The following is a 27,114-nucleotide window of genomic DNA, read 5'->3' as shown; positions in this document are numbered from 1 at the left end:
CAAGTGTTGTGCATGTCTGTACTACTCCTTATGCAGCCTTTAGAGCTTCGCAGCTCCTACCTAATCCACTCTCGCCCCGATTCCCGTTACACACCTAATCTTCTAGATGAAAGAATTGTTGTTTCCAATACTAGCTATTCGTATTGAAATTCTCAATATGCGAGCATTCTGCGGGGATTCCGAACGAAATGAGGTCGGTGAATAAAAATCTACAGTATCCACATACGACCAAACTAATTCTAAAACTCCCTTTAGTTATCGCAAATTATTTATTCACAGAGAACAGCGAAGAGCTCTTTTATTTTCTATCAGCCTACTTAGACATTCCGTTTACATTGAAGAGAACATATTTCAAGACATCAAACTCGTTCAACAACAAATGTAAGGGTAACTCGAAATCCAGCGCTTTGTATTCCCCGTGGATATTAGCTTTGCGGTCCGAAGCAGCTCATTTCGACGTCCCGAGCGAAGTGTAGCTCGACCTGAAACCTTTGCTGCGCCGATGTCGGCTCGCGTGCGCCAACCTATCGCCGCAATCACGAAAAGCGAAAGTAATTTACATAAGGTCCCGTGATAGCAGCTATCAGACGATATTCTCTCTCACATGTGTTCCGAGCCGTAAAAAGTTCACCGTCTAGACACTTCAACCTGGAAAGCGACGGGGAACCCTCCATCCCTTTCTATGCGTCAAACATGCGCAGTCCGGCCCACGTCAGAGGGAGACAACAGGTGGCTCGCTGAATTATTCAGGAGGGTGCGGGTGGCTCCAAGGTCAGAGCACGGAAGCGTCTGGCTCGAGTGTATTAAGATTATAAATTATACATTATCGATCTGCCGGTAAATCGGCAATGCCTTACTGTTTAATTAAATTTGCACGAAGCACAATTGCAAGATGTCCCGCTCTACATAATGTATACTTCCCAAGCATATGGAATAATGAAGGTGATCGCTGTGGACTGATAAGCTCACAACCTATTTGCATGTCTTATTGTGCTCCAGACGTGATGTATTTCTCGGATTTTGCTAGACGTGGTGCCACAAATTTCAAATAAATTCAAATGTTTTATGTACAATAAAGAATAAATAAATAAATAGATATAACAGCATGTACTAATTTTTTATCCTACATTAGACTCTGCAGATTGTAATCGATGACAAATCTCCATTCAAAGTTCCTGCACAAAGTTGATGTCGAAAAAAGTATAGAGGATTAAACGATCTTCCTGCCGTTTGCTATCAACAAATAGCTTTTGTAAAATCTAGGCAAATAGACAGTCCACAGTAACAAAATCATAAAATTGGGAGCCTAAGGAAACCATCGTAGCGAACGTCTGACCCATGTACTCGTCTTCACTAATGACTACAAAAGACTCGCTCGAGCACCAGACAACTAGGTCCAGAGAATAATTACCGTCTGAACTGAACAGTGTGCCTGTCGGGACCACTTTAACATTGTAATCTGTAACTTATATAAAGAAGGATTTGATAAACGACGTCTATCGACGTTAACCTTAGTGTCTACATGAAGCTTTTGGCTCTAAAGATTTTAGGTTCCATAGATCAAGATTAAGATGCCGTCCGCCAACTTCACGGGGACGTGGCCGCTTAAATGTTATTTGGTGAACGTGGATATTGTAGGGACCAAATTCGCAGTATATCTTCCAGTTTCTCGATTAAGTTTACACTATGTCTCCCCTTTGTGTCACCTTCGATATATGTAATACGATAAACTATTTTAAAATTAACTCCATATTATATCTTTATTGTATCTTATCTCCCATCCGTCACATAGCCACATAATACTTTATATTTCCTTCATTAACCATGCAAAACGATTTCAATGTGCCCTTACAATTTCATTAAATTAAATTTGCCAGGAATTTAAACTTCATGTACTTTGATCTCTGCCTATTCTTTCTACAGAATGTTTACTTAATACAACAGTATTCAGTACTAGCGACTCACTCCGGCGTCACATGGGTAAACAAGTAGAAAGATAAATTAGATAAGCTTCTAAGAATTTGTTAAATCGATCTTTTCTCTCAATAATATTAGTTTAGAAGTGAATACTTTATCACGTTATTTATTTAAATGCTATGTATTGTTACAGTGGACGGCGGTGAGCCGGCAGGGCTGAGGTTGGGCGCGCGCGGCTCCCTCGGCCAAGCGCTGCTGCACGGGCTGCTAGCGCCTGCACCCGCCGCCAGGCATCACTTGTACACCGCACCTAACACAGGTCAGTCTATGCTTTCCTCTCACATAGAGTAGCTTAGCGACATCTGGTATATTTTAAAAATAAAACAAGACAAAAAGACCATCAGTTTAACCGGTAATTGTTAATAAATTTGCCACAATAGACTAATTCACATAACTTCGTTCTCACTTAATGATCTCTCACCAGTACCTCACCAGTGTAAAACGCTAACACGAGAGGGACACCTCTATAGTGTCGCCCATAAAACCCCGTTGTTTGTCCACTGCTGAGCATAAACTACCGTAAAGAATGGAATTAATAATACATCTGCTTATAATTTATTGGTTCTTCCATCCCACTGCAATACGTTAGGAAATCGATTCGCTCGCAGTAAAATTATAGGCTATAAAGGCATATAGAAACTTCTAGCTACTTCTATTTCATTAAAATACTATTGCATATTGCAATGGATCACAAATCCACTCATAGTAAAATTAATCTCCCCAAATTTTTTGAGTTTTTCTAAAGAAATGTTTTTCTAAATTGAATGATAGTTATAAAAAATGCTTAAAATTAAGCTTAAAACCATCTCTGTTTTTTATTAAAAATATATTTTAACAGTATTTAATATGCTTAAAATGATTGTATATTTATAAAATCCAAGGCAATAATAACAAAATCTAGGTTCGATATGATTACATACTTCTCTGATATGTCGATTTATTTTATAATTAACCTTTACTATAGACGTTTCTATTAAGAAATATAAAAAGGAACTTTAATAGTTTAGTTTAGCCTTTACATATGCAGCTATAATAATTACATATAAATTTATTGTATTTTTCAGTCAATTAATTTAATTACACATAAAATAACTAATTAGATTTGATTATAATGGAATAAAATTTAAATAGTTAAAGATAAAAAATTTCCTTACTAATACTCGTATCAATGTCGTGTCGTATAAGTAAACCTACATTACAAATATCAATAGATCCGATTTCGATGCATCCAAAAATAGAACAAGTCTAGACCATGGACATAAAATACCCATAAATAAATAAAATATTATCGAGTGATCCAACCAGTCAAGAAGCGTAGGTAAACTTATAAAACACTATTTGTCACGTTGTCGATTCTCGTCTGTTTTGCTTTATTCTTTCAATTATCCGGACGGAGACTTTGTACAGAAGTCGTTTGCTTGGACACCTCTGTCCCATGCGTGTTTCTACTGTGAAGCAGTTATGTTTGCATGGCTGTGTTTCGGTTTGAAGGGTGGGATATGGCGGTGAATTTACAGGGTACAGAGAAACAACACCTGAGTCCTCAGGAATGCGCGTGGGGGTATCATGGGCGAGAGAGTATACTTTGTTACGTCCATGGTACTGCTCATGTCTATAGGCGACGGTTACCACTTTCCATCAGGTGGGCCGTCAGCTTGTTTGCCATTCTAAGTTGTATAAAAAAAAATGTAATAAAACTGTAACTAGACCGTGTCTTTGCACGCACAACCTGCTAGACAGATAGTGTTAAAAATTTGGTATAGATGATAATTTATTTCTTAGATTAAAATATACTAACTATAATTCCTTAAAACTAAAACGTCTCGTTTCCGTGAGATTATATAAAAATTACTACGAACTTACTTACTTAACTTACTTAATACTAATAATAATAGTTGAGTTTTTTTTATACAACTTAGAATGGCAAACAAGCTGACGGCCCACCTGATGGAAAGTGGTAACCGTCGCCTATAGACACGAGCAGTACCATGGACATAACAGAGTATACTGTTTCGCCCATGATTCCCCCTATGTGTTCCCATTCCTGAGGACTCAGGTGTTATTCCTCTGTACCCAGTATTTTTAAATACGACAAAAATATATATAAAATCATCTTTGTTTTTGTGGTGTTGTACGCTTTAACTTGTTTCGATTATTTATTACATTTACGATCATGCTAAAAATATTTTTCAATTAAGGAAGTAAAGGTGTTCTCAAAAGTCTCTTGCCTTCTTGTAAGGATTCTCAATTTTGCTTACCTCTGTGTTATAATTGAGAATTTTTTGCTTTCAATTGTCGTATACGTTGGCGCTAACGGAAATTAGATGGGTAGTTGTAGGTAGGAAGGGCACGAGCGCGGGCGCCCGGGTGGCTGGCTAGGAGTACATGCTACAATGTTTGTGCGAATGCCCTGCCCTCAAGAGCTGAGAGTTGAGTAATTTCCGCCGGGGAGCTGCCCTTCGGCTCGCTTCATACTGGCCATTTTACAATTGTACAGAATAATTTAAAACTCCCACAAAAAATTTACTCCAATCTTGACAAAATTTGTTGCGAAACTTTCAAGTAACAACTTCGTCGACGTATAAGATTGAAAATAATTTAATATACGAATAGAAAGCGGAATTGTATGTTTACAATTTGATTTTGCAGTTATTTTAATGCAGTTTTTTAGTTAACCAGCACGAGACAAACCCTGTCAATTACAGAAAGAATTAAAACAATCTGTTTAACTATAAACAATATAAATAAATTAATACTCTCCTCTTTTAGGAAGTCGCTTAAAAAGAGACATCAAAATCGACACTCGTCATCCACCTCGATCATAAAAAATCACCGAAGTGTCTGTAGTATATAGTAACGCGCAAAAAAATTAAGTAGAATCGAATTGAGAGAAAGGTGGTCATCATTTTTTAAGTCGGTTAAATGAAATGAAACATTTTGACGTCATGAATGAATGAATTCTTAATATTCTTTTATAAGTTAAAAATGTATTGTAACAAAACGACCGGCGAGTGTAGTTTTTACTTTCATTTGTGAAAATATACGGACTTTTTAAATGTTTTGCTTTTGGTCAAGACTTTTCTTGCTTTTCAAATAACAATCCGAATAGGCAGCAATGAAAAAATGACTATTCAAAAATGTTGAAATCTAAGTTTACTTGAATAACAATATTTATTTATTTCTTTCTTTCACAAACATACTAATACATTGCATACAGGATGCGTGAAAAATTGTACTATTTTATTTTATTTAAAAATATAATATAGTAGTATAATATAGAGAGCCATACGTTCTATTTATGGTATGGGTTCAAGAGAGTCATTACGTCAGTGCTTTAAAGACTCAAATATCCTCACAGTTACTTCACAATACATTTATGAAAATATTATGTATACACGGAAGAACTTAGCGAGTTTTAAAAAACTCAAAGACTGTACAAGTAGAAACTTACGCAATATAAATAAGCTTATTTTACCTAAATGCCGTCTGCACAAAATCAGTAATTCATTCTATGGTAATTGCATAAGATTTTATAATAAACTGCCGGAATCTGCATTAAATCTGACAGAGAGGCAATTCAAATCTTATATTAAACAATTTTTATGTAAGAAAGCCTATTACAGGATAGACGAATTCATAGATGACAACATATCAAGTAAATAATTAGTTTATTAGCATACAACGTTATAATTTTATTTTCTCATTGCTTTCTTGATTTAATTGATTAATTTTAGAAATATGAAAGCGTAGCGGTTTTTTGTATTAATTGCCGCATGCATTCTTATGTAAAATGTGAATACTATAACTATCAGATGGCAATTGTGAGTAGCTTTGACGTGGTCTAGTGTTTTGAGTAGTCATGCTCACTAAAATGTCCAGACTTGTGGCGGCGTGGTGGGCCAGGTCATTGGGCTCCCTAAAATATGGTCGAGCGCAGTGATGGCTGGCTCATCCGTCATACTCGTGAACGGGTGCTGCTTGTAGGGACTGGTCTGCTCTAATCACTATGACTGATTTCCTCTTATTAATTGTTTAACCAGTTGGTTATGTATTCAATTTTTTTTTCTTTTTGAGTATTTAATTGAATTAGTGCTAATTGGTGGTTTGTATTCACACAATTAAACTTAAAAATGTAAAATAATAATAAAATTATTTAAAAGAGCATCACGCAAGTTTCTTGCTCGTTCTTCTTGTGATGAGACAGCTTTCCGAACGAGCGGTAAATTAAAAAAAATGTAATGACTTTTCAAAAGTGCTTCAATGTAAGTTTATTTGAATAAATGATTTCTATTCTATTCTATTCTATAATTTAATGTTATTTTACAAAAATAACACGAGCACAAGTGTAAAGAATCTCATAAATATAGCGACCGTTTCCGTATTTCAACAAAAAAAAAATCACGGGAAATTCCAAATAGGAGCGTATTAAGTAATCAAATCAATTATCTGTCTAAAATAGGAATTAATGTTCCTACGTAGTTCTTATATAGACATACGTATATAATAGTAGATCTATATATATATGTATATATATGATTATAATAAATTATTCAAATGACCCGACCGGTGGGTGTGCACTAATGTCAAGCGTCGACATTTAACGTCCAATCCTACAGTAATACTATTATATATAAACAATTCAATAAACACGTTATTAAATAAGTATTTTATTAAAATAACTTTATTACTAAAATGTTCTATATAGATATTTATATTTATAACTTTATATAAAGTTATAAATATTCAATCCTAGTCAACATGTCTACATAGTATAAAACGATCGCTTCCCGCCGTCTGTACGCTTAGATCTTTCAAACTACGCAACGGATTTTTATACAGTTTTAATCAATAAATAATGTAAATAGTTTTCATCAATAAATGATTTAAGAAGTAAGTGTATATGTGTAGTTTTATATTGTTTTGTGTTAATTTATTAAAATACGACGGATTCGGAAGAAATCAAGCCGACTGAAAGTTTTTCGTTGACTTTCGTCGAAAATCGTCATAGTCGTAGAATACTGACGGATTAGATATGACAAAGATTACCTATATATATATATATTATTAGTCAGTATTCTACGACTATGACTAAATGCTGCCTAAACCGTTTGAGATAAAACAATGTACGGTATAGCCATGTCCCCGTACCTAGTTCCGACATAGAACAGGCCACCCCTTCTTTTCCCGTGGATGTCGTAATGTCGGAATGGGCAGCAGCGTCTCTTTAAACATCACCAAAGCCTAACTGCGGTTGCCAATCCACCTGCCAAGCGTACTACTGGCAAACCTCTCCAATTACAAAAAAAAATCCAAATAGACGATAGAATCATAAAAATTTAAAAATAAAAATGCTTATAATTAAGTTTATTTGAATGATTCAATTAATATTAATTAATCATTAATCATTTATTTATAAAACAATGTATATTGTGTAATTATGTACGATTTTATAAAAAAAACAAATACATTAAACAAAATTAAATATTAGAAATATTGTAATAAAAATAATAAATATATTTTACAATTAACAATGTCAAGCTCATAATAAAGTCATAATATAAAATATATATACGTCATTCATCATTTCAATTCATCATCAAGTATTTACGTTAATCACTAGAACAAAAGTCAATAACAGTGTAATAACATTTTTTTTTTTTTTATGCAACTTAGAATGGCAAACAAGCTGACGGCCCACCTGATGGAAAGTGGTAGCCGTCGCCTATAGACATGGGCAGTACCGTGCACATAACAGAGTATACTGTTTCCCTCATGATACTCCCCATGCGTTGCCATTCCTGAGGACTTAGGTGTTATTCCTCTATACCCAGTAAATTCACGCCATATCCCACCTTTCAAACCGAAACACAGCCATGCAAACACAACTGCTTCACGGTTGAAACACGAATGGAACAGAGGTACCCAAGCAATCGACTTTTGTACAAAGTCTCCCTCTGGTATTTTTTCCAATAAATGGGATCGTAGCTCAATTTTAAAATATTATATTGTATTTATGTTTGTATTGTATGAATAAAGATATTGCATATTGGAAACAGCACTAGTGAGTAAGCACAATGTCTGAATTCAATATGGCCGTTTCAGTATTATTTGTTTGATACACAATAAGATAAGATCGTTACCACTATCACAGTCAACAATGTTGTACATACATATACATATGTAGTCAATAAAAATTGTACTCTGATATCTAACATGTTTATCTGTGTACATGTTTATTATATGATTCCTGCAATATTTATGTTTTCAAACAATTTCCAAATTATAATTCAATGATTCTGAATTCATTTCTATGTCCACTGGTGAATATAGACCTTTCACCAGAGGGAGACTTTGTACAAAAGTCGATTGCTTGGGTACCTCTGTCCCATTCGTGTTTCTACCGTGAAGCAGTTGTGTTTGCATGGCTGTGTTTCGGTTTGAAGGGTGGGATATGGCGTGAATTTACAGGGTACAGAGGAATAACACCTGAGTCCTCAGGAATGACAACGCATGGGGGGTATTATGGGCGAAACAATATACTCTGTTATGTCCATGGTACTGCTTATGTCTATAGGTGACGGTTACCACTTTCCATCAGATGGGCCGTCAGCTTGTTTGCCATTCTAAGTTGTATAAAAAAAACCCTTCTTATTGGAAGGTTCCGTCAGTAGTCGCCATGCTTGGCAGGCGAATTAGCAACTGCGGTTAGACTTTGGTGACGATTTAAGAAGGACGCAACTGCCCATCACTTGACCAGTTCCCTTAGTCGCCTCTGACGACACCCACGGGAAAGAACGGGGTGGCTCATTCCATGCTGACACCAACGGCGAAGAGCAAAATCTACTTACAGATGTATATTATACAACGATTCTATGTTCTAAATTCAAATATATTTAAATCTAATGTGTCTATGAAACATCTCTTCGTCCGTCGGTGCATTTTATGTATTTTGAAATAAGAATATTAAGATTTTTTTTTATTAATCTTTATCTTTGACCACATTACAAAACAAAAGTCTGGTACAATATATGTAATCAGTATAAAATTTATATTAATTCAATTTCAATTCTTTCAGTATGAATTAATCTTAGAATTAATATTTTTGTCTAAAGTAAAAATCAATTTGTTTATTACATTTCTAAATAAGTTAAATTGCCAATAAAAATTCTGTATCGATGTTCAAAATGTTCTCTTATCAGTGGCGTATAGTGATCCGCCGATATGCAGCCACCTTTACAACTTCTAATATATAAAGGGATCACGTCCGTACTAGGTACCTATGTAACATATTACATAACTACCCACTTTGCTCCTGAATATTACACGTTCACTTCAGACACAGCTCTTATAAAGTCTGCGCTCGCCGTGTCTGTATTAATACGTATATATACAGATAATCTAAACATAAAATAACTACAATTTTTATCCAAAGGGACTTCTCTTTTTGGAATAAAAGTCAAAGATATAGCCTGGGATAGAACTGGCTGAAAGAAAATGCATGAATTAGTTGCACCAACAAGAGGAAACTCTTAAATGAAAAAAGTGCTTACTACTATGTACCTTAGTCCTTAGGAATGGCAACGCATGGGAGGTGCCATGGGCGAAACAATACATCCCATTATGTCCACGTTACTATTCATGTCTATAGGCGACGGTTAGCACTTTTCATCGGGTGGGCCGTCAGCTTGTTTGCCATTCTATGTTGCATAAAAAACGTAATTTTGGCATATGCTATTTATCTTAGCGGAGCAAAAACAAGTTTGCTAGCAAATTTAAGCAAAAAAAAACTCGATTCAAATTTATTATACGAGTACAAAAGATTATGCAGTTAGCTAGTATGTATCCAAAACTTCGTTCGCATGATCGAGGTACAAAATAACCATATCCCTCTTGCTCCTAAAAACTACGCATATAGCAAACTTAGTAGAACCATTACCACTCCAAAAGGTAATAAACAAACTCACTTTCACATTTATAATGTTAGTAAGGTCCACAGGTAATCCATTGGCAGACTGATCCCTTGAAACAGGATTTCTATCGTAGTCAACTTGGGCATCAGCAAGGAGAAATTGAATAAAGGTCGTGTATACACATTAAAAGACTAAATACAATAAACCAACTACCAATATATATATATATATATATATATATATATATATATATATTGTTTGATTTAAAGTGGGGCTCTCTCAAACAAATTTGTGCCACTGAAAATCCGGCGCCATGTTCGAAAGAACATGGCATACAGCTGAGTGACACCATGTTAGTGCTTTTCTTTTCATTTTTTTTTTATTGTTAAATAAATTTGTAATTACGTGCGAAATTAAGCACAAAATAAATATTTCTTTCTTTCATTGTTTATATAAAAATGTGCATATTTACTATATTTTAATTATTCTTTATAAAATTGTTCTTTGTTTGAAAAGAACATCGGTCGAATTTCTTGCCCGTTATTTACGGATGAAACCAAACTTAACAAAACAAAGTTTTACTTTCCTGTACTTAATGAATGAAATATATATATATATATATATATATATATATATATATATATATATATATATATATATATATATATATATATATATATATATATATATATATATATATATATATATATATATATATATATATTTCATAATAATTATTTGTAACTTTTTTTTACTTTTATTGAATCCTTAATGGATTAATAAAAATTATTTTTACCAAAATATCTAAATGTGAAGATGTTTCAATGTTTGTTATATATGTAAATTTGATGCAGATAAAGTGCGGTCAACTGGTAGATAACGCCATATAGTGTTAAGTCCGCCACTTACACTAGCTGTATTAAAGTTTAATAAATAAACCCTATCCTAATTCATGCAAGTAAAGATACAGTTAGTAAATGCTAAACTAATGAACAAACTTTGTTTTAATCTCTTTATCAACCTGAAACCTATTCATATCGACCATAATGACGTCTCAGACGTCACGTGGGTTATCTTAACGGCAAAAGTCGCTTGCCGGCTTTAACTCGCATTAACTTACACTAGCGTGGGCCACCAATCGGCCAAAATACCATCCAGCCGTCATAACAACTGAGCGGTGCCATGAAAAATTCATAGAACAAAGAGGAAGTCTGGCAATCGATAGGCGTCAGCTGATCCGCCCAATGTCAAGACCGCGCCGGGCCGTGGGGGCCCGACGGGACCCCACCCCCGCCCTCGGCACCCCCACGCACACGCACTACACCCCCGAACGCACACACCGGCGCGCGTTGCGTAACGCTCGCGTGGTAACACGCGTTTTGCTGTGTTTATAAACGTATGTTTTTTCCTATCCGGCCCTTTTTATGTCGACGTTTCCAATGATTTTAAAATACCGCCATGATGTATAAGCATTTTTATATACAATTTAGTATTTTTCCGATATTTGTCTCAATTTATTCATGGATTTTCATTGTTATATACATTTCTTTAAAAAAAATTGGAGATTGTCGCGTCGATATTTTTTACTTATATTACAAGTACCTATATATATTTATTTACTTTAAGTTATTTTCAACCAGAATAATCGCATAAATTTTTTGTTTTTATATAATTTACTAAAATTTGTATAAAATAGTACATTAATGCAGCGGCCAGCAACTGAGGCATTGATGGACGAACGTGTAAATGTGGGCCGAGGAGTAGCTGAGGCACACATACGTGAGTCCATCAATGCCTAGTTGTGGCCAAGGCTTGTATAGTACTTTTCTCGAACAATGCGCCGAAATCAAAAACACAATTTTACTTTTTAAGTTCAATGACGAATAACGAACTATAATAATTTTTCACGCGCTATAATGTTACTTTGTTTTTTTCTCAATAAACAGCTTTCTATTTGCAAGCCAGTTCGAAATTTAAATAAAATCATTTACTAGTTACCTCCTTGGTAGCCATGTTTCGAAGTAAAAAGTCACTCCATTTTTAAATTACAGGACAGATATGAGTTTACATAGTAATTTATCTGTCCGCTAAACACGACAGATATGGATTTTCATACAACTTTTGCCGGCCGCTGCCCGCATGTATCTGGCCAGTACGGCAATTTTGATTTATCTCTAAGAAGATTGTCAAAATAATGCTCACATTTCCAAGCATGTTTGAAAAAAGTTATTTAATTTCTCTATTGTCTATAAATATTAGTATATATGAATATTTTTAATTTTTTATTAGCCCAGTTGTAAACCTGTATATCGTCCCATCTTGCATCAATAGAAATAATTTAAAATTTGGAAATTAATTTTCACTCATCAACACATCTCTCTCAGGGATCGAACCCAGGACTTTTAGGTTTTAAACAAATTTGAAGGGTTTGTAAAATAATAATTACCTACAGGGCTTCGTAGTCCTGAGGGTAATCATAATAGAGAATAATCTCCAGATGGGGACTAATCCCACGTTGTAGCGCAGACGGGTCTACCGTCGTCTCTACCGTCACCGGAATAATACATATTGTTATATTTGTGTTAATATTTTAATTACTTAATTATAATTAGTAATGAGTACTTTATCTGCATTATACAATGTAGGAAATAAGCAAGACAATTAATAAATATAACGATACACTTGTATAAGTACAGTGAGGCGGTCTTATTGCTGAGAGCAATCTTTTCAAGACAACCTTAGGGTAATGGACTAATTGTTGTACAAGTAGGTATGATATATAATTAAGAATTATATAATTAAGAAAGTAAAACATTAAGGAAAATAATTACAAGTACCTTTTATCAAATTTAAAAATAAAATTTAAACTTAATTCTTATTAAGTTACTTTAATTAATACTATCACTGAATTTCGACTAAATTTGTGTATATATATATATATATATATTATATATATATATATATATATATATATATATATATATATATATATATATATACATATATATATACGTATATAGTGATAGAAAGTGGTAACCGTCGCCTATAGACATGAGCAGTACCATGGACATAACAGAGTATACTGTTTCGCCCATGATATCCTCCATGCGTTGCCATTCCTGAGGACTCAGATATTATTCCTCTGTACCATGCAAATTCCCTGCCATATTCCACCCTTCAAACCAGAACACAGCCATACAGACACAACTGCTTCAAGATAGAAACACGAATGGTGCAGAGGTGCCCATGCAAATGACTTTTGTACAGTCTCCCTCTGATTAGGTAATTGGTATTCATTAAATTCAATGTTCATAAATATTCATTGTATTAACATAAATATATATAATATATATTTAATAGTTGATAAATATATCATCACCATCATTGTATCAGCCTTTAACTTTTCCAGTAGTTGTCACGCTTGGCAGGCGGATTGGCAACCGCAGTTAGGCTTTGGACATAGTTTAAGAGGGACGCTGCTGCCCAACCCTCGCTCTCCCTTAGTCGGCTCTTACGACACTCACGGGAAAGGAAGGGATGGCCTATTCTATGCCGGGACCACACGGCATAAATATATATAAACGATAAATAGCACAATACGTATATATATGGCAACGTATTTATATTTTTTCATACTGGCCACCCCTCGGCTTTCACTCTCATCTAACCCTTCTGTGCTAAGTTTACGCAGATGTCCGCTCGAGTGGCGCGGGTCGTGCTGACCCAAAATGTGCAATTTCATTATAAATACTATTAATTTTACAGCATGTGGGTGGATTATGTTAAACCTGACAATACGATACGTCGCCAGTGTTTGGTAAAAATAATAATAATAACAAAAAGGGGTTTCAATTTAATATTGCACACAGTCAGTAAACACATTTGACACGTTACGTCATTTTGACGTGTAATGTTTACTTTGAAGTTACCGCAGTCTTATTAGAGGATTTCTTTTGTGCAGCCTGTACCTACACGTGAACACAGTGCGGACTGGCGCCCGTGGTGTATTAACAATGAAATCCCAATGTTTAATATAAAATTATTATAAGCCTTTGAAATAGAGCGACACGTGATACAAACACAATGTCCTCAGGTCATTCAGCTATATATGTGTGCGTTTTTCAAGGCACTTTCTTCCACGCACAACCGTTCTTTAGAATCAACTTCCAGCAGCAGTATTTCCGAACCGATACGACAACATAACCTTCAAGAAAAGAGTATATTCCTTTTTAAAAGGCCGGCAGCACACCTGCAATGCCGCTGGTGTTATGGATGATCATGGACTACGGTAACCGCTTACCATCAGGTGGGCCGTATGCTTGTTTGCCACCTCAGTGGTATAAAAAAATTCGTGTATAACACAGGACAAACAGCATTTTAAGACTCCAGTGAAGCTGTAAAGGTCTTCGTGGCCACAATAGTAGTACGGGTTAAAAGAAAATCTTCGAAAGAGGCGAAGTTATTCATTTCACCTCAACTTTTAAATTTTTTGAAACGACTGTTCTTGTACATGATACTGTTTCATTTCTCGGGATAAAAGTAATATCAATTTTTACCTGTATGTAAGTTTCAGTATAATCATATTGCAGAAATTTGTAAAATATCAAGTAGTTATGATGCCTACAGAATTAAAAAAAAGGCATGTCTTACAAGCAAGGAAAAAAACTAAACTAAATAAGAACGAAAATTGGAAAAAACTAAGTAGTAGAGTTTCATTATTATAAAGCGAATTTATATTGCATAGATAACATAGAACCATTGAAATCCAATATTCAAAACCGACTAAAATCGTCGGCAAAATCCTTTACAAGTTTAACCCTTAAAATCGTACAGCAGGTCAGTGCGACCCTCTGCTAACAAATAAACATGCAACATCCTAAGCAAACAATTGACGAACGCAGATGGTTGCACACATTGCGCCATCGCACATTTCACCCAAAAACCCTGTTTCTATGCAAAAATGGGTTATTGCACCTTGCACTGCGAAATCGCTGCGTCATACATCACAATAGACGCTAATCTGATAGCTATATCTCCCTCCCGTCTATAGCTGCATCCCTTTCATCTTTTGAACTCGCCCAGGCGGCTTTCCGGAGCTATTGACACTTTGAAATTAGAATGTCACGCGTGGGTGCATAAATGCAACCCATTGTTGGGTCCGAGTATTGTATTCGATTTGCAATCAGTAAATATGAAGGGTAATTATGGCAGCTTATATATTAGCCTCTGGATTCTATTCTTGCCACTATTGACGTCTCACACCCGAAATGTCTTAACAATGGCGATCCAAAACCGCACTCTATATACCTAAGTCATATTCTAAATACTGGCCATCAGCAGCGCATCTAAATTACATACAATCGTAAGCAGAATTAACATCTTAAAGGAGCTAGTAACAAAAGGGGCCAAAGTAAAGGGGACATCAAAAGATGCTGTGAGATCCCGTGTTTTTTTATCTTCTAAAGCACGAACGATTTGAATGGTGTATCTACTTGAATTAAATAATAAAATTTGGATAATACCTACTCGCCTGTAAAACTTTTTACGTGGATAAGATGCATATATTTAGAAATAGTGACAGAAAAATTATTTTCAAATATCTGACCCTCAACTTTGTCGGAGTAAATAAGGATAAAAAATCCTATATTAATTTACAATATGGTACATCTCTATACCAAATGATCATTAAATCCGTTAATCTTTACGAAATTTCATGTTGTTATTTCTAGTAATTGTTTAATCTAGATCATTTCAGAAGAGGTACGAATTTATCAAAATCTTTCGTCTGCATCATCATATCAGCCTTCAACTATCCACTGCTGAACATAAGCATCCCCCATAAGGGAATTTTGCATTTTAGGTTTTAGTTTTAGGGAATTTTATATATACGTATATAAGCTACAATTAAATATAGACAGATAGATACTCTTTATTGTTTCCTCCAAAAGATTACAATAGTAAACTTATTATAAATATAAACAATTACAAGAAATAATCACAATGAGAAAACAATGGGCGACCTTACCGCTAATAGCGATCTCTTCCAGACAACCTTTGTATGGAGAGGAGTAATATAATTAAAATAAAGAAGTTAGAGGTGAAACTCTTTGCACGTGTAACATCAGTCGTGAAGGATATCATTTTATGGTCGTTTGACAAGACCGTTTACATAACATTTACCTGCGCATAATCGTCACCGCATTCATATGCAAACAGTCGCAAAAATCTAACTCTTCATTCGCAAGGATTATGGTCTAACGCCGACCGGCACACAAAGCGGATGGACAGTGGTCACTCCATAAAGATGGTCCGATTAAGGAAGGGTCCGTCTCACCTTTGTTCCACATTGTGATATTTTACTAATGGGACCGCATTCCTCGTCGACCGGTAGACCTGATTTGGGACCCTCGTGTCACAGGAACCCGTAGCGGTCATTATTTACAGTTAATTTATTATTATTTTGATACGCGAGATGAAAGGATTGATACAATAGGGCTGAATTCCGTGTTCGTACCCGTTGGTCAGTCGCGGCCGAAGTAGCGCGCCGCTGCCGGCCCGCCGCTGGGGTGACAAACTTTTGTGACATCGCCAGCTTGGGAACATTAATATGCAAAGAAATCTCGCGTTAATAAGCTCTAGGACAACATATTTTCGACACTAAAAATGTAATAAAAAAAAAACTTTACTAAATTAGATGCTTTATAATATTAAAACAGAAATATTTAATAACGGCTCTGCGTGCTCGCCGACGAAGATTGCGCCCTTTAATCTAGTTTGCCTTTTTTAATATCCAAACACGTAACGCTATACCATTCTCTATTTAAATGGTCAAACTGACCGGCAGCGCTTCCCGGTTCCCATACTCATTGTATGACACTGAAGGGTTAACAATGGCCACAAAGGGGTGTGGACAGCGCATTATGGCTCACACCGGTCAAATGGTCATTTTAATACCAGTCATAGTTTCAATGGACGAGGAAATGTATGAATAAACAGCTTTCTTTCTCGCCTCCTAGTTGTATGGCTCATGTTGATTATATTATTTAAATATCGTATAACCGTTACTCGTCAAACTTTTTTATTGCAAGGGCCGGACATGAGAAAGTTGTACAGTTTCGAGTCCGCGTTCTACATGACATATTTTGGTTTTCTTTACATCATTTGTGTCAAACACGAAACACGATTTACTAATGCCAGCAATATAATACTCGTCGTTTGAATTAAATAGATACATGTTCATTCAACAAACCGAAAACATCGCATTAAAATGCAAAAAAATGCAACCCCTACCCACCGCTACCCACCTGAAAACAACAATCTGCATAATCATAAATTAAGATAACACCATGCAATGTAACTTTTGCATAACAATCGCATAGTGACCATGCCATGCATATTCCCACATGTGAAAACAGGTTGAACGCAAGTGCATTACAGAATTTGCTGTTTCTAACGGTTAATCTCACCGTACCTATTGTCCAGACTGACCGTTGGGTCTTAAAGACCCGTAGAGGATTCATCACTGCATCTGCAGGGTTGCACGCGAATATATTATGCAAGTAGCCGTTAGAGTTATAATAGATACTGTCCCATTGTGAAAACGTGTTTAACGGTTTGCTGAAAATATTAAAAAATATATAAATGTAAAATTGTATATATATACATATACATATACATATACATATACATATACATATACATATACATATACATATACATATACATATACATATACATATACATATACATATACATATACATATACATATATATACACAATTTACGTGAGAACATTTGTACTACATCCACATGTTTTTATTTAAAAGCTCAAACATAGAAATTAAACATTATTTTGAATACCTAATTATTTACTTATTATCAACATAAATGTTTATCAATAAACATAAAAAACAAGGAGATTTATTGAATGAAATTTTCTTATTTAGACAATTCTAACCATAAAAAAAAAAAGATAAATTTCACCTATATTTCGTCATCAGGAAAATATCACAGGTTAACCACTAACTGCGTGTTTTAATGCTGTCAAAAATCTTAATATAATAGTAAATTATCATCGGTCAATCGATTTAACTACTAAAGTAGTTTTTAATTAAGAAAAAAAAAATTTTTTTCTAAATTTCGCGCAGTAATTATGTAATATTTCTTATGTTCCGACCAGGTTCCCTCCCCCCGTCGCCGGCGGACAGCGGCGTGTCCGACGTGGAGTCGTCGTCATCAGGCGCGGGCTCCGCCGAGGAGCTGAAGGCGCGGTTGCAGCCCCCGCCGCCGGCGCCCTTCCACACGCCCTTCCTGCCCTTCTACCAGCACCACCAGATAGCAAACACGCTACAACACCATGTCGCCGCACATCCGAGGCCACCTGGTGAGTACTAGCCTTTTTATACTCCTTTTTTTTACTGAGAAGACGAGAGAGAAGAGAAATGTGCAGTCTACCGCATGAATATTTTATCTCACTCGTGTTTCTCCCACCAAGAAGTCATGATTGCGAAGATTTATTTTGCTCTGAAGAATGGAATGTATTTGTACTACTTAATGATATATTATTATTACTCAATAATAGTAGCGTATGAAAGAATGGTGGAAGTTCGATAACCTATGAATCCATTACCTTATAATGCCTTAACAACTGGGTCGGCACTTATGAAATTGACAACAAGGTACATGTAGGTTTCTTCTAGTTTTTCTAGGATCAGTCTGGCCAATAGCAAAAATAATGCGAGTCATACTACATAGAGTTATACTACATACTTCCAACAATGCGATATATAACCAATGGCTATTCATAATATTTTTATTGTATGGCAAAAAGTATTCGACACACTTGCATAAGTGAAGAAAAATTAAACATAAAACAGACGAAACATTAAAAATAGAATAGCACGGTATTGTTTGAGGCGGTTGCGTTGTAGGTGACCCGGTGAACGTTTTTTTTTTTTTTTTTTATACTACTTAGAATGGCAAACAAGCTGACGGCCCACCTGATGGAAAGTAGTAACCGTCGCCTATAGACATGAGCAGTACCATGGACATAATAGAGTATACTGTTTCGCCCATGATACCCCCCATGCGTTGCCATTCCTGAGGACTCAGGTGTTATTCCTCTGTACCCAGTAAATTCACGCCATATCCCATCCTTCAAACCGAAACACAGTTATGCAAACACAACTGCTTCACGGTTGAAACACGAATGGGACAGAGGTACCCAAGCAATCGACTTTTGTACAAAGTCTCCCTCTGGTAACCGTACCCGGAAGGTCACCTTACGTGCGTACGCGCAGGGAATTCGGGAAAACGCGAACGGGCCGTCTTCTCACTTTTCCCCCACCCATATGAAGATTGTTAAAGTAATTAATTGATTAATGACATTAATGTATTGTCATATTGCTAATTCCTGTATATTAGATTTTAAATTTCGAATCAAATATTCTTTGTTCGATCAAGATTCAGTATTCCATTCGTAAAATTTTCAATCGCGTCTTCTGCTTTTTATTTATTTTTTATTTTATCTTTATTTGGTCTCCTAGCAATTGTTACACTGATAAGATTTAATATTAAAATTACTGTCTATTTATACTTAGTGTACAATCATTTTAAAGGAAACACAGCGTGCTAATTAAGAAATAAACAATAATATGGCATAACAATCTCTTGAGACATTTGACATAGGTATAGTTTTTTAGATTCAATAGATGATTGCTTCACATAAGTTTTAGCTATTTAAATTTACTGCAATAATTTCCTATAGAAATCCCCTTCTGTTCTCTGCTTTCTTCTTTAATTTGCAAGATTATAAAAAAACCTTTTTTTTTTTTAATTATTCTTTTGTATTACCAGTATGCATTCCAAAGAAACAGTGATGGAACTGCACCTTTGACATATGACGTTATATAAATAGGACCAGAATCGCAGGAATGCTTGCGATATCTCGGTATTACGAGCGTGTAAATTCGTTACAATGTATTACAACCAGCAATGGACGATCATTAAAATGCAACCCGCAAAACTACGGTAATAATCTATGTATCTATACTTCACATTCCAAACGATAAATCACTAAATAAGTAGATATATTAACGCTGACATTTCATAAGATAAACAGTCGCAATTTGGATGTCATCTAAAATGCAATCCTACACCACTGGAGCCACTTCCGGGGCTGTTTCTGCACCCTGGCAAGCCGCCAATTCACCTTTTCTTAAATTTAAAATGAACTAATAAATCGGTAATATATCAAGTCTGCATATGTTACAATTTGTTTGAAATAAAAACGCTACGTTCCTTGTTCGCGGATTCCACACGTTTATAGCTTTAAATAACATAATTTGTTTATTTCACTGCATCTGGTATATTATATATATCAGATGATAATAAATAAATAACTATATAAAATCTGTTTATTATTCAAATAAATAAATAAATATATATATATATATATATATATATATATATATATATATATATATATATATATATATATATATATATATATATATATATTTAAATTAGCCCAACGGATAGTCTAGAAAATGCGTAAATAATTTTTTAAATTATTTAACTTCCTGTATTAATTACGTATTATTTCTTTATGCATAAAGACGTCTAGACCGTTGATTCTTATAAATACAAAACATTGTAAACACCAATTTCTCACGGATGGTTATTTTTGCGGAAAACAAACCGCACGTAATACCTACCTAACATATTAGTATTCTGACAAAACGTAAACAATATTTATTGGTACCAGACCCAAACTGACGGCCTGTCATAATTTTAAAATTATAATCCTTTCAAATTGTAAATTGTTTGTATGCACCATCCATATTTTATGTCAGGTACGTGCATATCTAGTATTCATATTGTTTCATTATTGAAATTATTCGTTTCACAGACTCTGCCCGTGATTTCGCATAAATAAGATAACGTATCGTAACATAATGGAAAATGGCGTAAAAAGTAACCTGTAATCTTTTCCGTGCCAAATACATACTATGTAGATGCTTAATTCCCTTGAGAATTTCGAATTTAGTTGAGTATTGACCTGTTAAGAAATTACAAATAAATACTACATAAACAAACTCACATTTACATACATATATTAATAACAAAGGAATATTTAAAAAAAAAAAACCTATACTTAACAATTATGACTTTCTATCAAGTTGGCCGTAAGCTTGTTTGCCATTTTTTGTTTCATAAAAAAAAACCTACATAAACAAATATCAAATAAATATTCCTGAGGAAGCAGTATAGATACATTATTATTTATGATAAAAATACATCGAAGGTAAAGCTATACAAGATATATATTTATCGATACATAAAATGGGGAGTTCATTGCTAGACACAACGAGCGAAGCGGTTCCCGTGGCACTAAAACGAAAGATGCGACCGACGGACAAACGGAACCAGTTGGAATGGATGCATCGGCCACTTATCGCCAAGTTGGCTCTCCGGCCGCCGTCCGTCCTCAGCTATTTGACATTGCGCAAGGTCAGTGCTCCTAATATAAAGATGCAAAAAATCGAGCCGACCAACTATACGTACATGCATGCACGACGCGTCGCCGGCGATTGCCGACGCATGCGAAGCGACCACTTTCGATTGTGTTGCATTATAATGTTCCACTGGTACTTGGTAAATTCTTTGACGTCTCTTTGTTTTCCAGCCTACTAGAACATTCTGATGGTTGCCAATTTGAATGCGTACTTGCATATTATAAGGTTTGGAATATAAGTTATAAAAGTACATATAATTGTGATGTCAATCCAAAATCTGAATAAACGCATGCTGCGTTTCTGCATTTTCATTCCAAATGTGATTATGTGAATGATTAGCAAGTAATGAATAAAACTCTACATAATGCTGATGCTCATTTAAAAACCATCTAAATTACAACCTCAAAGCATCTAACAATCTAATTGGCTGTAATTGAAGCTAAAACCATAGCCATTCATTAATAAGAGAACCGCCACCGTTAAATGAACTAATTTATTGCGTCAGAATCCCTCAATAACTATGCTCGTAGTAAACAAAGGCGCAGATCCGAAACCACAAACGTACGGGCTTATCAACATGAATTGTTTTTTAGTGCCAGCACTGTTGATGCATGTCTGAAACACGAGGAGGCATTAAATCGCCCGTTGGTGTAACGGCACACACGAAATTTCGGTGTTGCAAACGTGTTATTGGGCAACAGCGCTGGTACCGGCACCGCGCCATTGTCAGCCGCTGGCGAAACGCACACGACCTTCCTATTCGGATTGGGCAGTCAAAACCTGATTGTATGGCTATAGAGTACCTCGACATGTATTCTAGCTACCATTTGTCTACTTCATCGTTACAAATCAACCTAGATAAATGTACAGCGTGTAAGTACACGAAATAAACAGCGCGACAAAAATATAGGCACTTCAATATGACAACGATAAAGCCGTTCAAATATAATGAAGCCAATTTTTATATTTAGCAAAACACAAATATCGCACAAAACAGCAAATGTGTTGATGTAACTATATTGTGAATGACTTTTAGCATCTACGAGATAGACTAAACAAAACCATAATCGCAGACACATATCGGATATTAAAAATGCCACAATCACTAAATAAAAAATGAATATCAAGATTCTTGGAATGTTACTCAAATCTTATCTTTAATTAACAGTGGGCCTTGGCTGGATGTTGCCAATTGCCAAATTGTGAATACAGATAGTACACAACTGTGTGCGTGCGGACACAAAGCAAGAACCTTGTGAGTTGATTTTTGAAATGCATTAGATGATGCGGGCAGTTCCAACGGAAACCTAGAAGTATTACAAAATACGCTTTAGTGCAAATAGAATATAGATTACGACCAGTAAAAGTGTAAAATGAAATATGTTTGGTCGGCACAATCAAACCGCATAGCTCGCGAGTCGTGACCACCAGATCCGTGGCTATGGGTAGTGGCGTGCGTACGCGCGGATGTCTATCCGCATCCGTTTGTACAAAACGCAGTGCATTGGTTTATTATAATCAATCATACGATAAATACATTAGCTTGTTATAAATGCACAAAGTATTTTTCATATATATAATTTTAAGTCTGTGTCAAATTATAAGAGAAAATTAATTGATAGCGTATCCTCCTTAATTGCGTCACACACTCCGGACAGTAGAGCGCCTGTTTTTATAAGATAACTACTGCAAACAGAGATACCGTCAATGTGACATTCGCGAATGAAATGGAAATTAAAATTATCGGTGCGTCTATTCTGCGCTGCATCGCGATAAGGTGCATGTGTGCGTTCTAACATATCAGCGTGTGAGTGTGCGCAGCAGTGTGCGCGAGGTGATCGGCCCGTTTCAAGGGCAGTGCAGCGCTAGCGCTCGCCTTGTATTAATAGTTGGCGACTATTTTCGCTGCGCCCGCGCTGCCGGGGGATTGGAACGTTATATTGACATTCGCAAACCGAAACGAGTACTTACATCACACCAAAGATGACACACTCTTCCTGTTTTTGTCGTATTTGAGCCGAGGAAACAACGACTTTTCTCTTTGAATCTGCTACATTTCACTATGGATCTAATGAAATATTTTGAAAGATTAAATCATCAATTTAATCTAAAGCTTTTGAACAAATTGTAAGCCCTAGATCAAACTGAAACCACATGTTAGTTTATTTAAGTTTTGCGGAGTGAATGCGATGATTTCCTTCATCTCATAACTCAATACTAGACATCTCTGCAAAAATAACAATATTTATCTCGTGGTAGCATAGTCATTTACACAATATGATTATATCTATGACCCATTTATTAGTTAAAACCTTTGCACAATGTTAAGATAAACAAGATATGAATTACTATGAAAAAAACAATAGGTACTATCTGTACAGTCAAGTATTGAGTTAAAATTATGAAATAATAAAAAATAACCAAAGAAAACATTGTCCTAATTGTATTGTTATTAAAAAATATCTTAATCTTTTGGAAATACATAAAAATTAAAATGTAGACAAAAAACTTATCATCTTAAAAATTATAATGAACATTACAAATTTCCAGTCATGATACATGTAAAGATATTTTGTGACTAATTTCAGCTACACTTGGCACTTGTGTTTGCAGTAGTAGCAGACGGTTCTTGGACAAGAGTTATCGCAATCAATGATAAAACACTCCATAACGATTTCATTATCGCAATATTTCAACTTAACACGTTCATTGAAAAAATAGGCGCTCATTCCATAAACATTCTTCACGTTTTCTCTAACCTCATTTATCTCAGAGCTCCTTATTTTATTTAGAATTTCAAAGATATGTAGACGACACAACAATAACAATGACTTCTAAATTCTTAATCATCGATCACCACGCTGATTTTGTAATATTTATTTAAAATTATTCTTTAGTCCTATAATAAATATAAAAATTTTGAGAAATATAAATTTCCGAGATATTAAGACTTTAGAAATTCATGATCTGAATGTTTCTTCAGACAATCAAGGCAATAATATAGTGGCTGCATTTAGCTTACAGTCACAGGCATATTTATTTTGAGGTGAGCGTACCCGTCCCAAAAATGTCTGGTACCCGACCCAGGATCAGGAACGGAGCTTTTAGCTGTCAGCAAAATATGTGTAAGAGGACATATAGGCCTTTTTAAAGGCAAATAATCGTAAATATTCTAACGCAGTAGAGTAGTGCTAGTACAAATAGTACCTGCAACAAAACTCAGAACTCGTTAAACAGTTCAAAATAATCCCGTGAAGCATCGCCGTATAAGGAAGACACGTCGCCATCTGTCGTACGAGAGTCACTTGCGCAACCACGCAAGCGACCCACTTGCGCGCGCGGCCGCTGCCAAACGCGAGTCTACTCCTCTACAATTACATATTTCGGTGTCGCAACCACGGTCGCATCCGAGTTGAACGGCCCCCGACCTTGAGTGTTGCGCAGCGCACGCGCCGCCGAAAGCGAAAGGACCGCGCGCACCGTCCGGAATTTACCATGCCCGATTCCCATCACGGTGTCCCATGTGCGTACGTGACCTATAACCCGTACGATCAACAGGACTTTCAGCAAAACCGCAATAATTAATCAACTATTACGTCTCCATGAATCATTTATAGAATCGGCGCAAGCGGACAGTGCGTCATCTTACGTGTTCCGTTTCACACGCGGCTTCCTTTGCCCGCTTCATTTCGTAACTCATCTCGCACCGAGAGAGAAGTGGCGCAATCCGGCGTTCGCCTCGATCTTCCCATTTCCGAAATACGCGCAATCCAACACTCGTTAAATCATCGTGACCCAATTCCACATACTAGAATCTCAGCGCTCCACTTATCCGGAAACCTCATACGAGAGTATCTTTTACGATAGGTATAAAAACAGAGGGGCACCGGAGTCCAGGCGTCCTACATACGCGCTCCACTGGTTTCCCGTTTTAAAATTATCCGCTCGTTCCCGGCGGAGCGGCAAAAGACTCGTCCTTCATGGTCCTCTGTCGCCCCTGTACCTCTACTCTAAATAAACTGACATCGACACGCCATCTGTAAACGATTGTAAATAATTTGAAGAGGAGATCGCGAATCCACCGGCTATCCTTGTGTTTATGCGTCGGAGACCTAACCGGGTCAGTGTTAGGCCGCATAGCGCTGCATAAATAGCCGCGCGCTCCACTCTCCGCGTGCAACGATGCCCGCGCACTATGGAACTGGCAAATATAATATAGTTGGGGTCTTTCGCAATCTGTTTACACGACAGCCCCGTGCCAACAGCCCGACAGATTCCAGGGAAGTGGCGTTGCAAAATCACTGTTTTAATATAACGTCCGTGTCAATGCTGCCGCCGGCGTCGGGCCGTGGGAATATGGGACGGATTAAAGTAGGCGGGCCATTTTCGAAATAGTTGCAGCGATGATGGTAACACGAATCTATTTATTGAACGCGGCCGCTACAAGTTGAGGTTTATGATATTCACGAAATGTGTTTTGCAGACAATTTGCGTGTGACAATAGACACAGGTATCAAATGACAGTTTCAATCGATAATTAGGTGAAAAAAGTCGTTCCGGCCTGATTACGGTGGAGTCAGGGTCAGATTGGGCAACGCTTGATGGAAATCTGGCTAGCCTTGACCGCGACGGCCGCCCCTCAACCCGTGTTTTTACTGCCGCAGCATTTCGAAGCGATGTGTACGCTGCGACGCTGTATACAGTGTTATACTAGAGTTGTACAAAAACAGATTGTTATCGCAAGCGCTACCTTAGTTTTTGCCCTAAAGACAAAGGGCAGTTATTGTTTACCTCGTCATAGTACATGTGTTTCCTGTTACGGAGTAGAAGTGACAGAACATGACGTCAATGGCTGGTCACACCGTAAACTTTAACATTATAACTGTGATCTAGTGTTACGTTTAATACTATCTCGATATCTTCACGGTAACACCTTACAGGGTAATCATTCATTTATTATTTTTATTCTGCTGTTGTAAAGCAGTGTTGGACGACCCCCCCCCCCCACTAGATGGAGTGATGACCTGAAATGTATTGCAGGGAGTTAGTGGATGCAGGTGTCTCAGGATTGTTCCTTATGGCAGTCTATGGGGGAGGCTTATATCCAGCAGTGGACGAATAATGGCTGAAATGACGATGACGATTCTGTTCTTAATTATTGAAAATGAATACCCAATCATAATTAATCCTACGCCTTGAAATCTTATCTTAGATATTAATATAATAAAATTATAACTGGACAATGTCTGCACGTGGAAGATATTTAAGAAGTTTATCTGACTGTCTTATGTTTATATGTTTGTTCCGGCATCACGCAAAAGCTACTGCACCAAACGGTTTTCATTGTTATATTCCTAAATATCCAACTTAAAAACTGATGTACGCTTCATTGATCTTTCCTACTTCTTGAAAACACGCGTACGAAGCAGTGACAACAATTGCTGGTAGCAAATATGTATATTAGTTCTTCAAATTCATAATCACAAACCCATTTGCATTCTGTAACAACTGTATCTGATGTAGCGATGTATGAAGGGCTGCTAATAATGAAATATTAATGCATTGCGGTCACCGGATCCGACTTACCGGAAACAAGAGATGAACGGAAGGCGAAAATTCGTTAGTATCACGCATGAACGCGCGCGCGCAGCACCGTCCCCCCCCCCCCCTCCCCCTGCCTCTTACGTCTCACTGCTTAATCCTGTCCGGTC

At 36.2% G+C, this 27,114-nt stretch overlaps 1 protein-coding gene across 3 annotated transcripts in view; it reads left to right on the top strand.

Annotated features, from left to right (window-relative positions):
- The window catches only part of LOC113522849 (ecdysone-induced protein 74EF), a 299,508-nt gene that overhangs the window by 252,474 nt on the left and 19,920 nt on the right, over positions 1-27,114 (top strand). For all 3 annotated transcript variants that reach the window (XM_052902908.1, XM_052902907.1, XM_052902909.1), the window contains 2 exons: positions 2,111-2,236; positions 18,067-18,270. In XM_052902908.1, the coding sequence (XP_052758868.1) occupies positions 2,111-2,236; positions 18,067-18,270 (330 nt within the window). The remainder of the gene's footprint in view (positions 1-2,110; positions 2,237-18,066; positions 18,271-27,114) is intronic.

Source organism: Galleria mellonella, unplaced genomic scaffold (assembly GCF_026898425.1).
Source record: "Galleria mellonella isolate WM207_F2 unplaced genomic scaffold, CSIRO_AGI_GalMel_v1 utg962, whole genome shotgun sequence".
Taxonomy (NCBI): domain Eukaryota; kingdom Metazoa; phylum Arthropoda; class Insecta; order Lepidoptera; family Pyralidae; genus Galleria; species Galleria mellonella.
The sequence above is the reverse complement of the archived record's forward strand: the minus strand, read 5'-3'. Positions and strand labels throughout refer to the sequence as shown.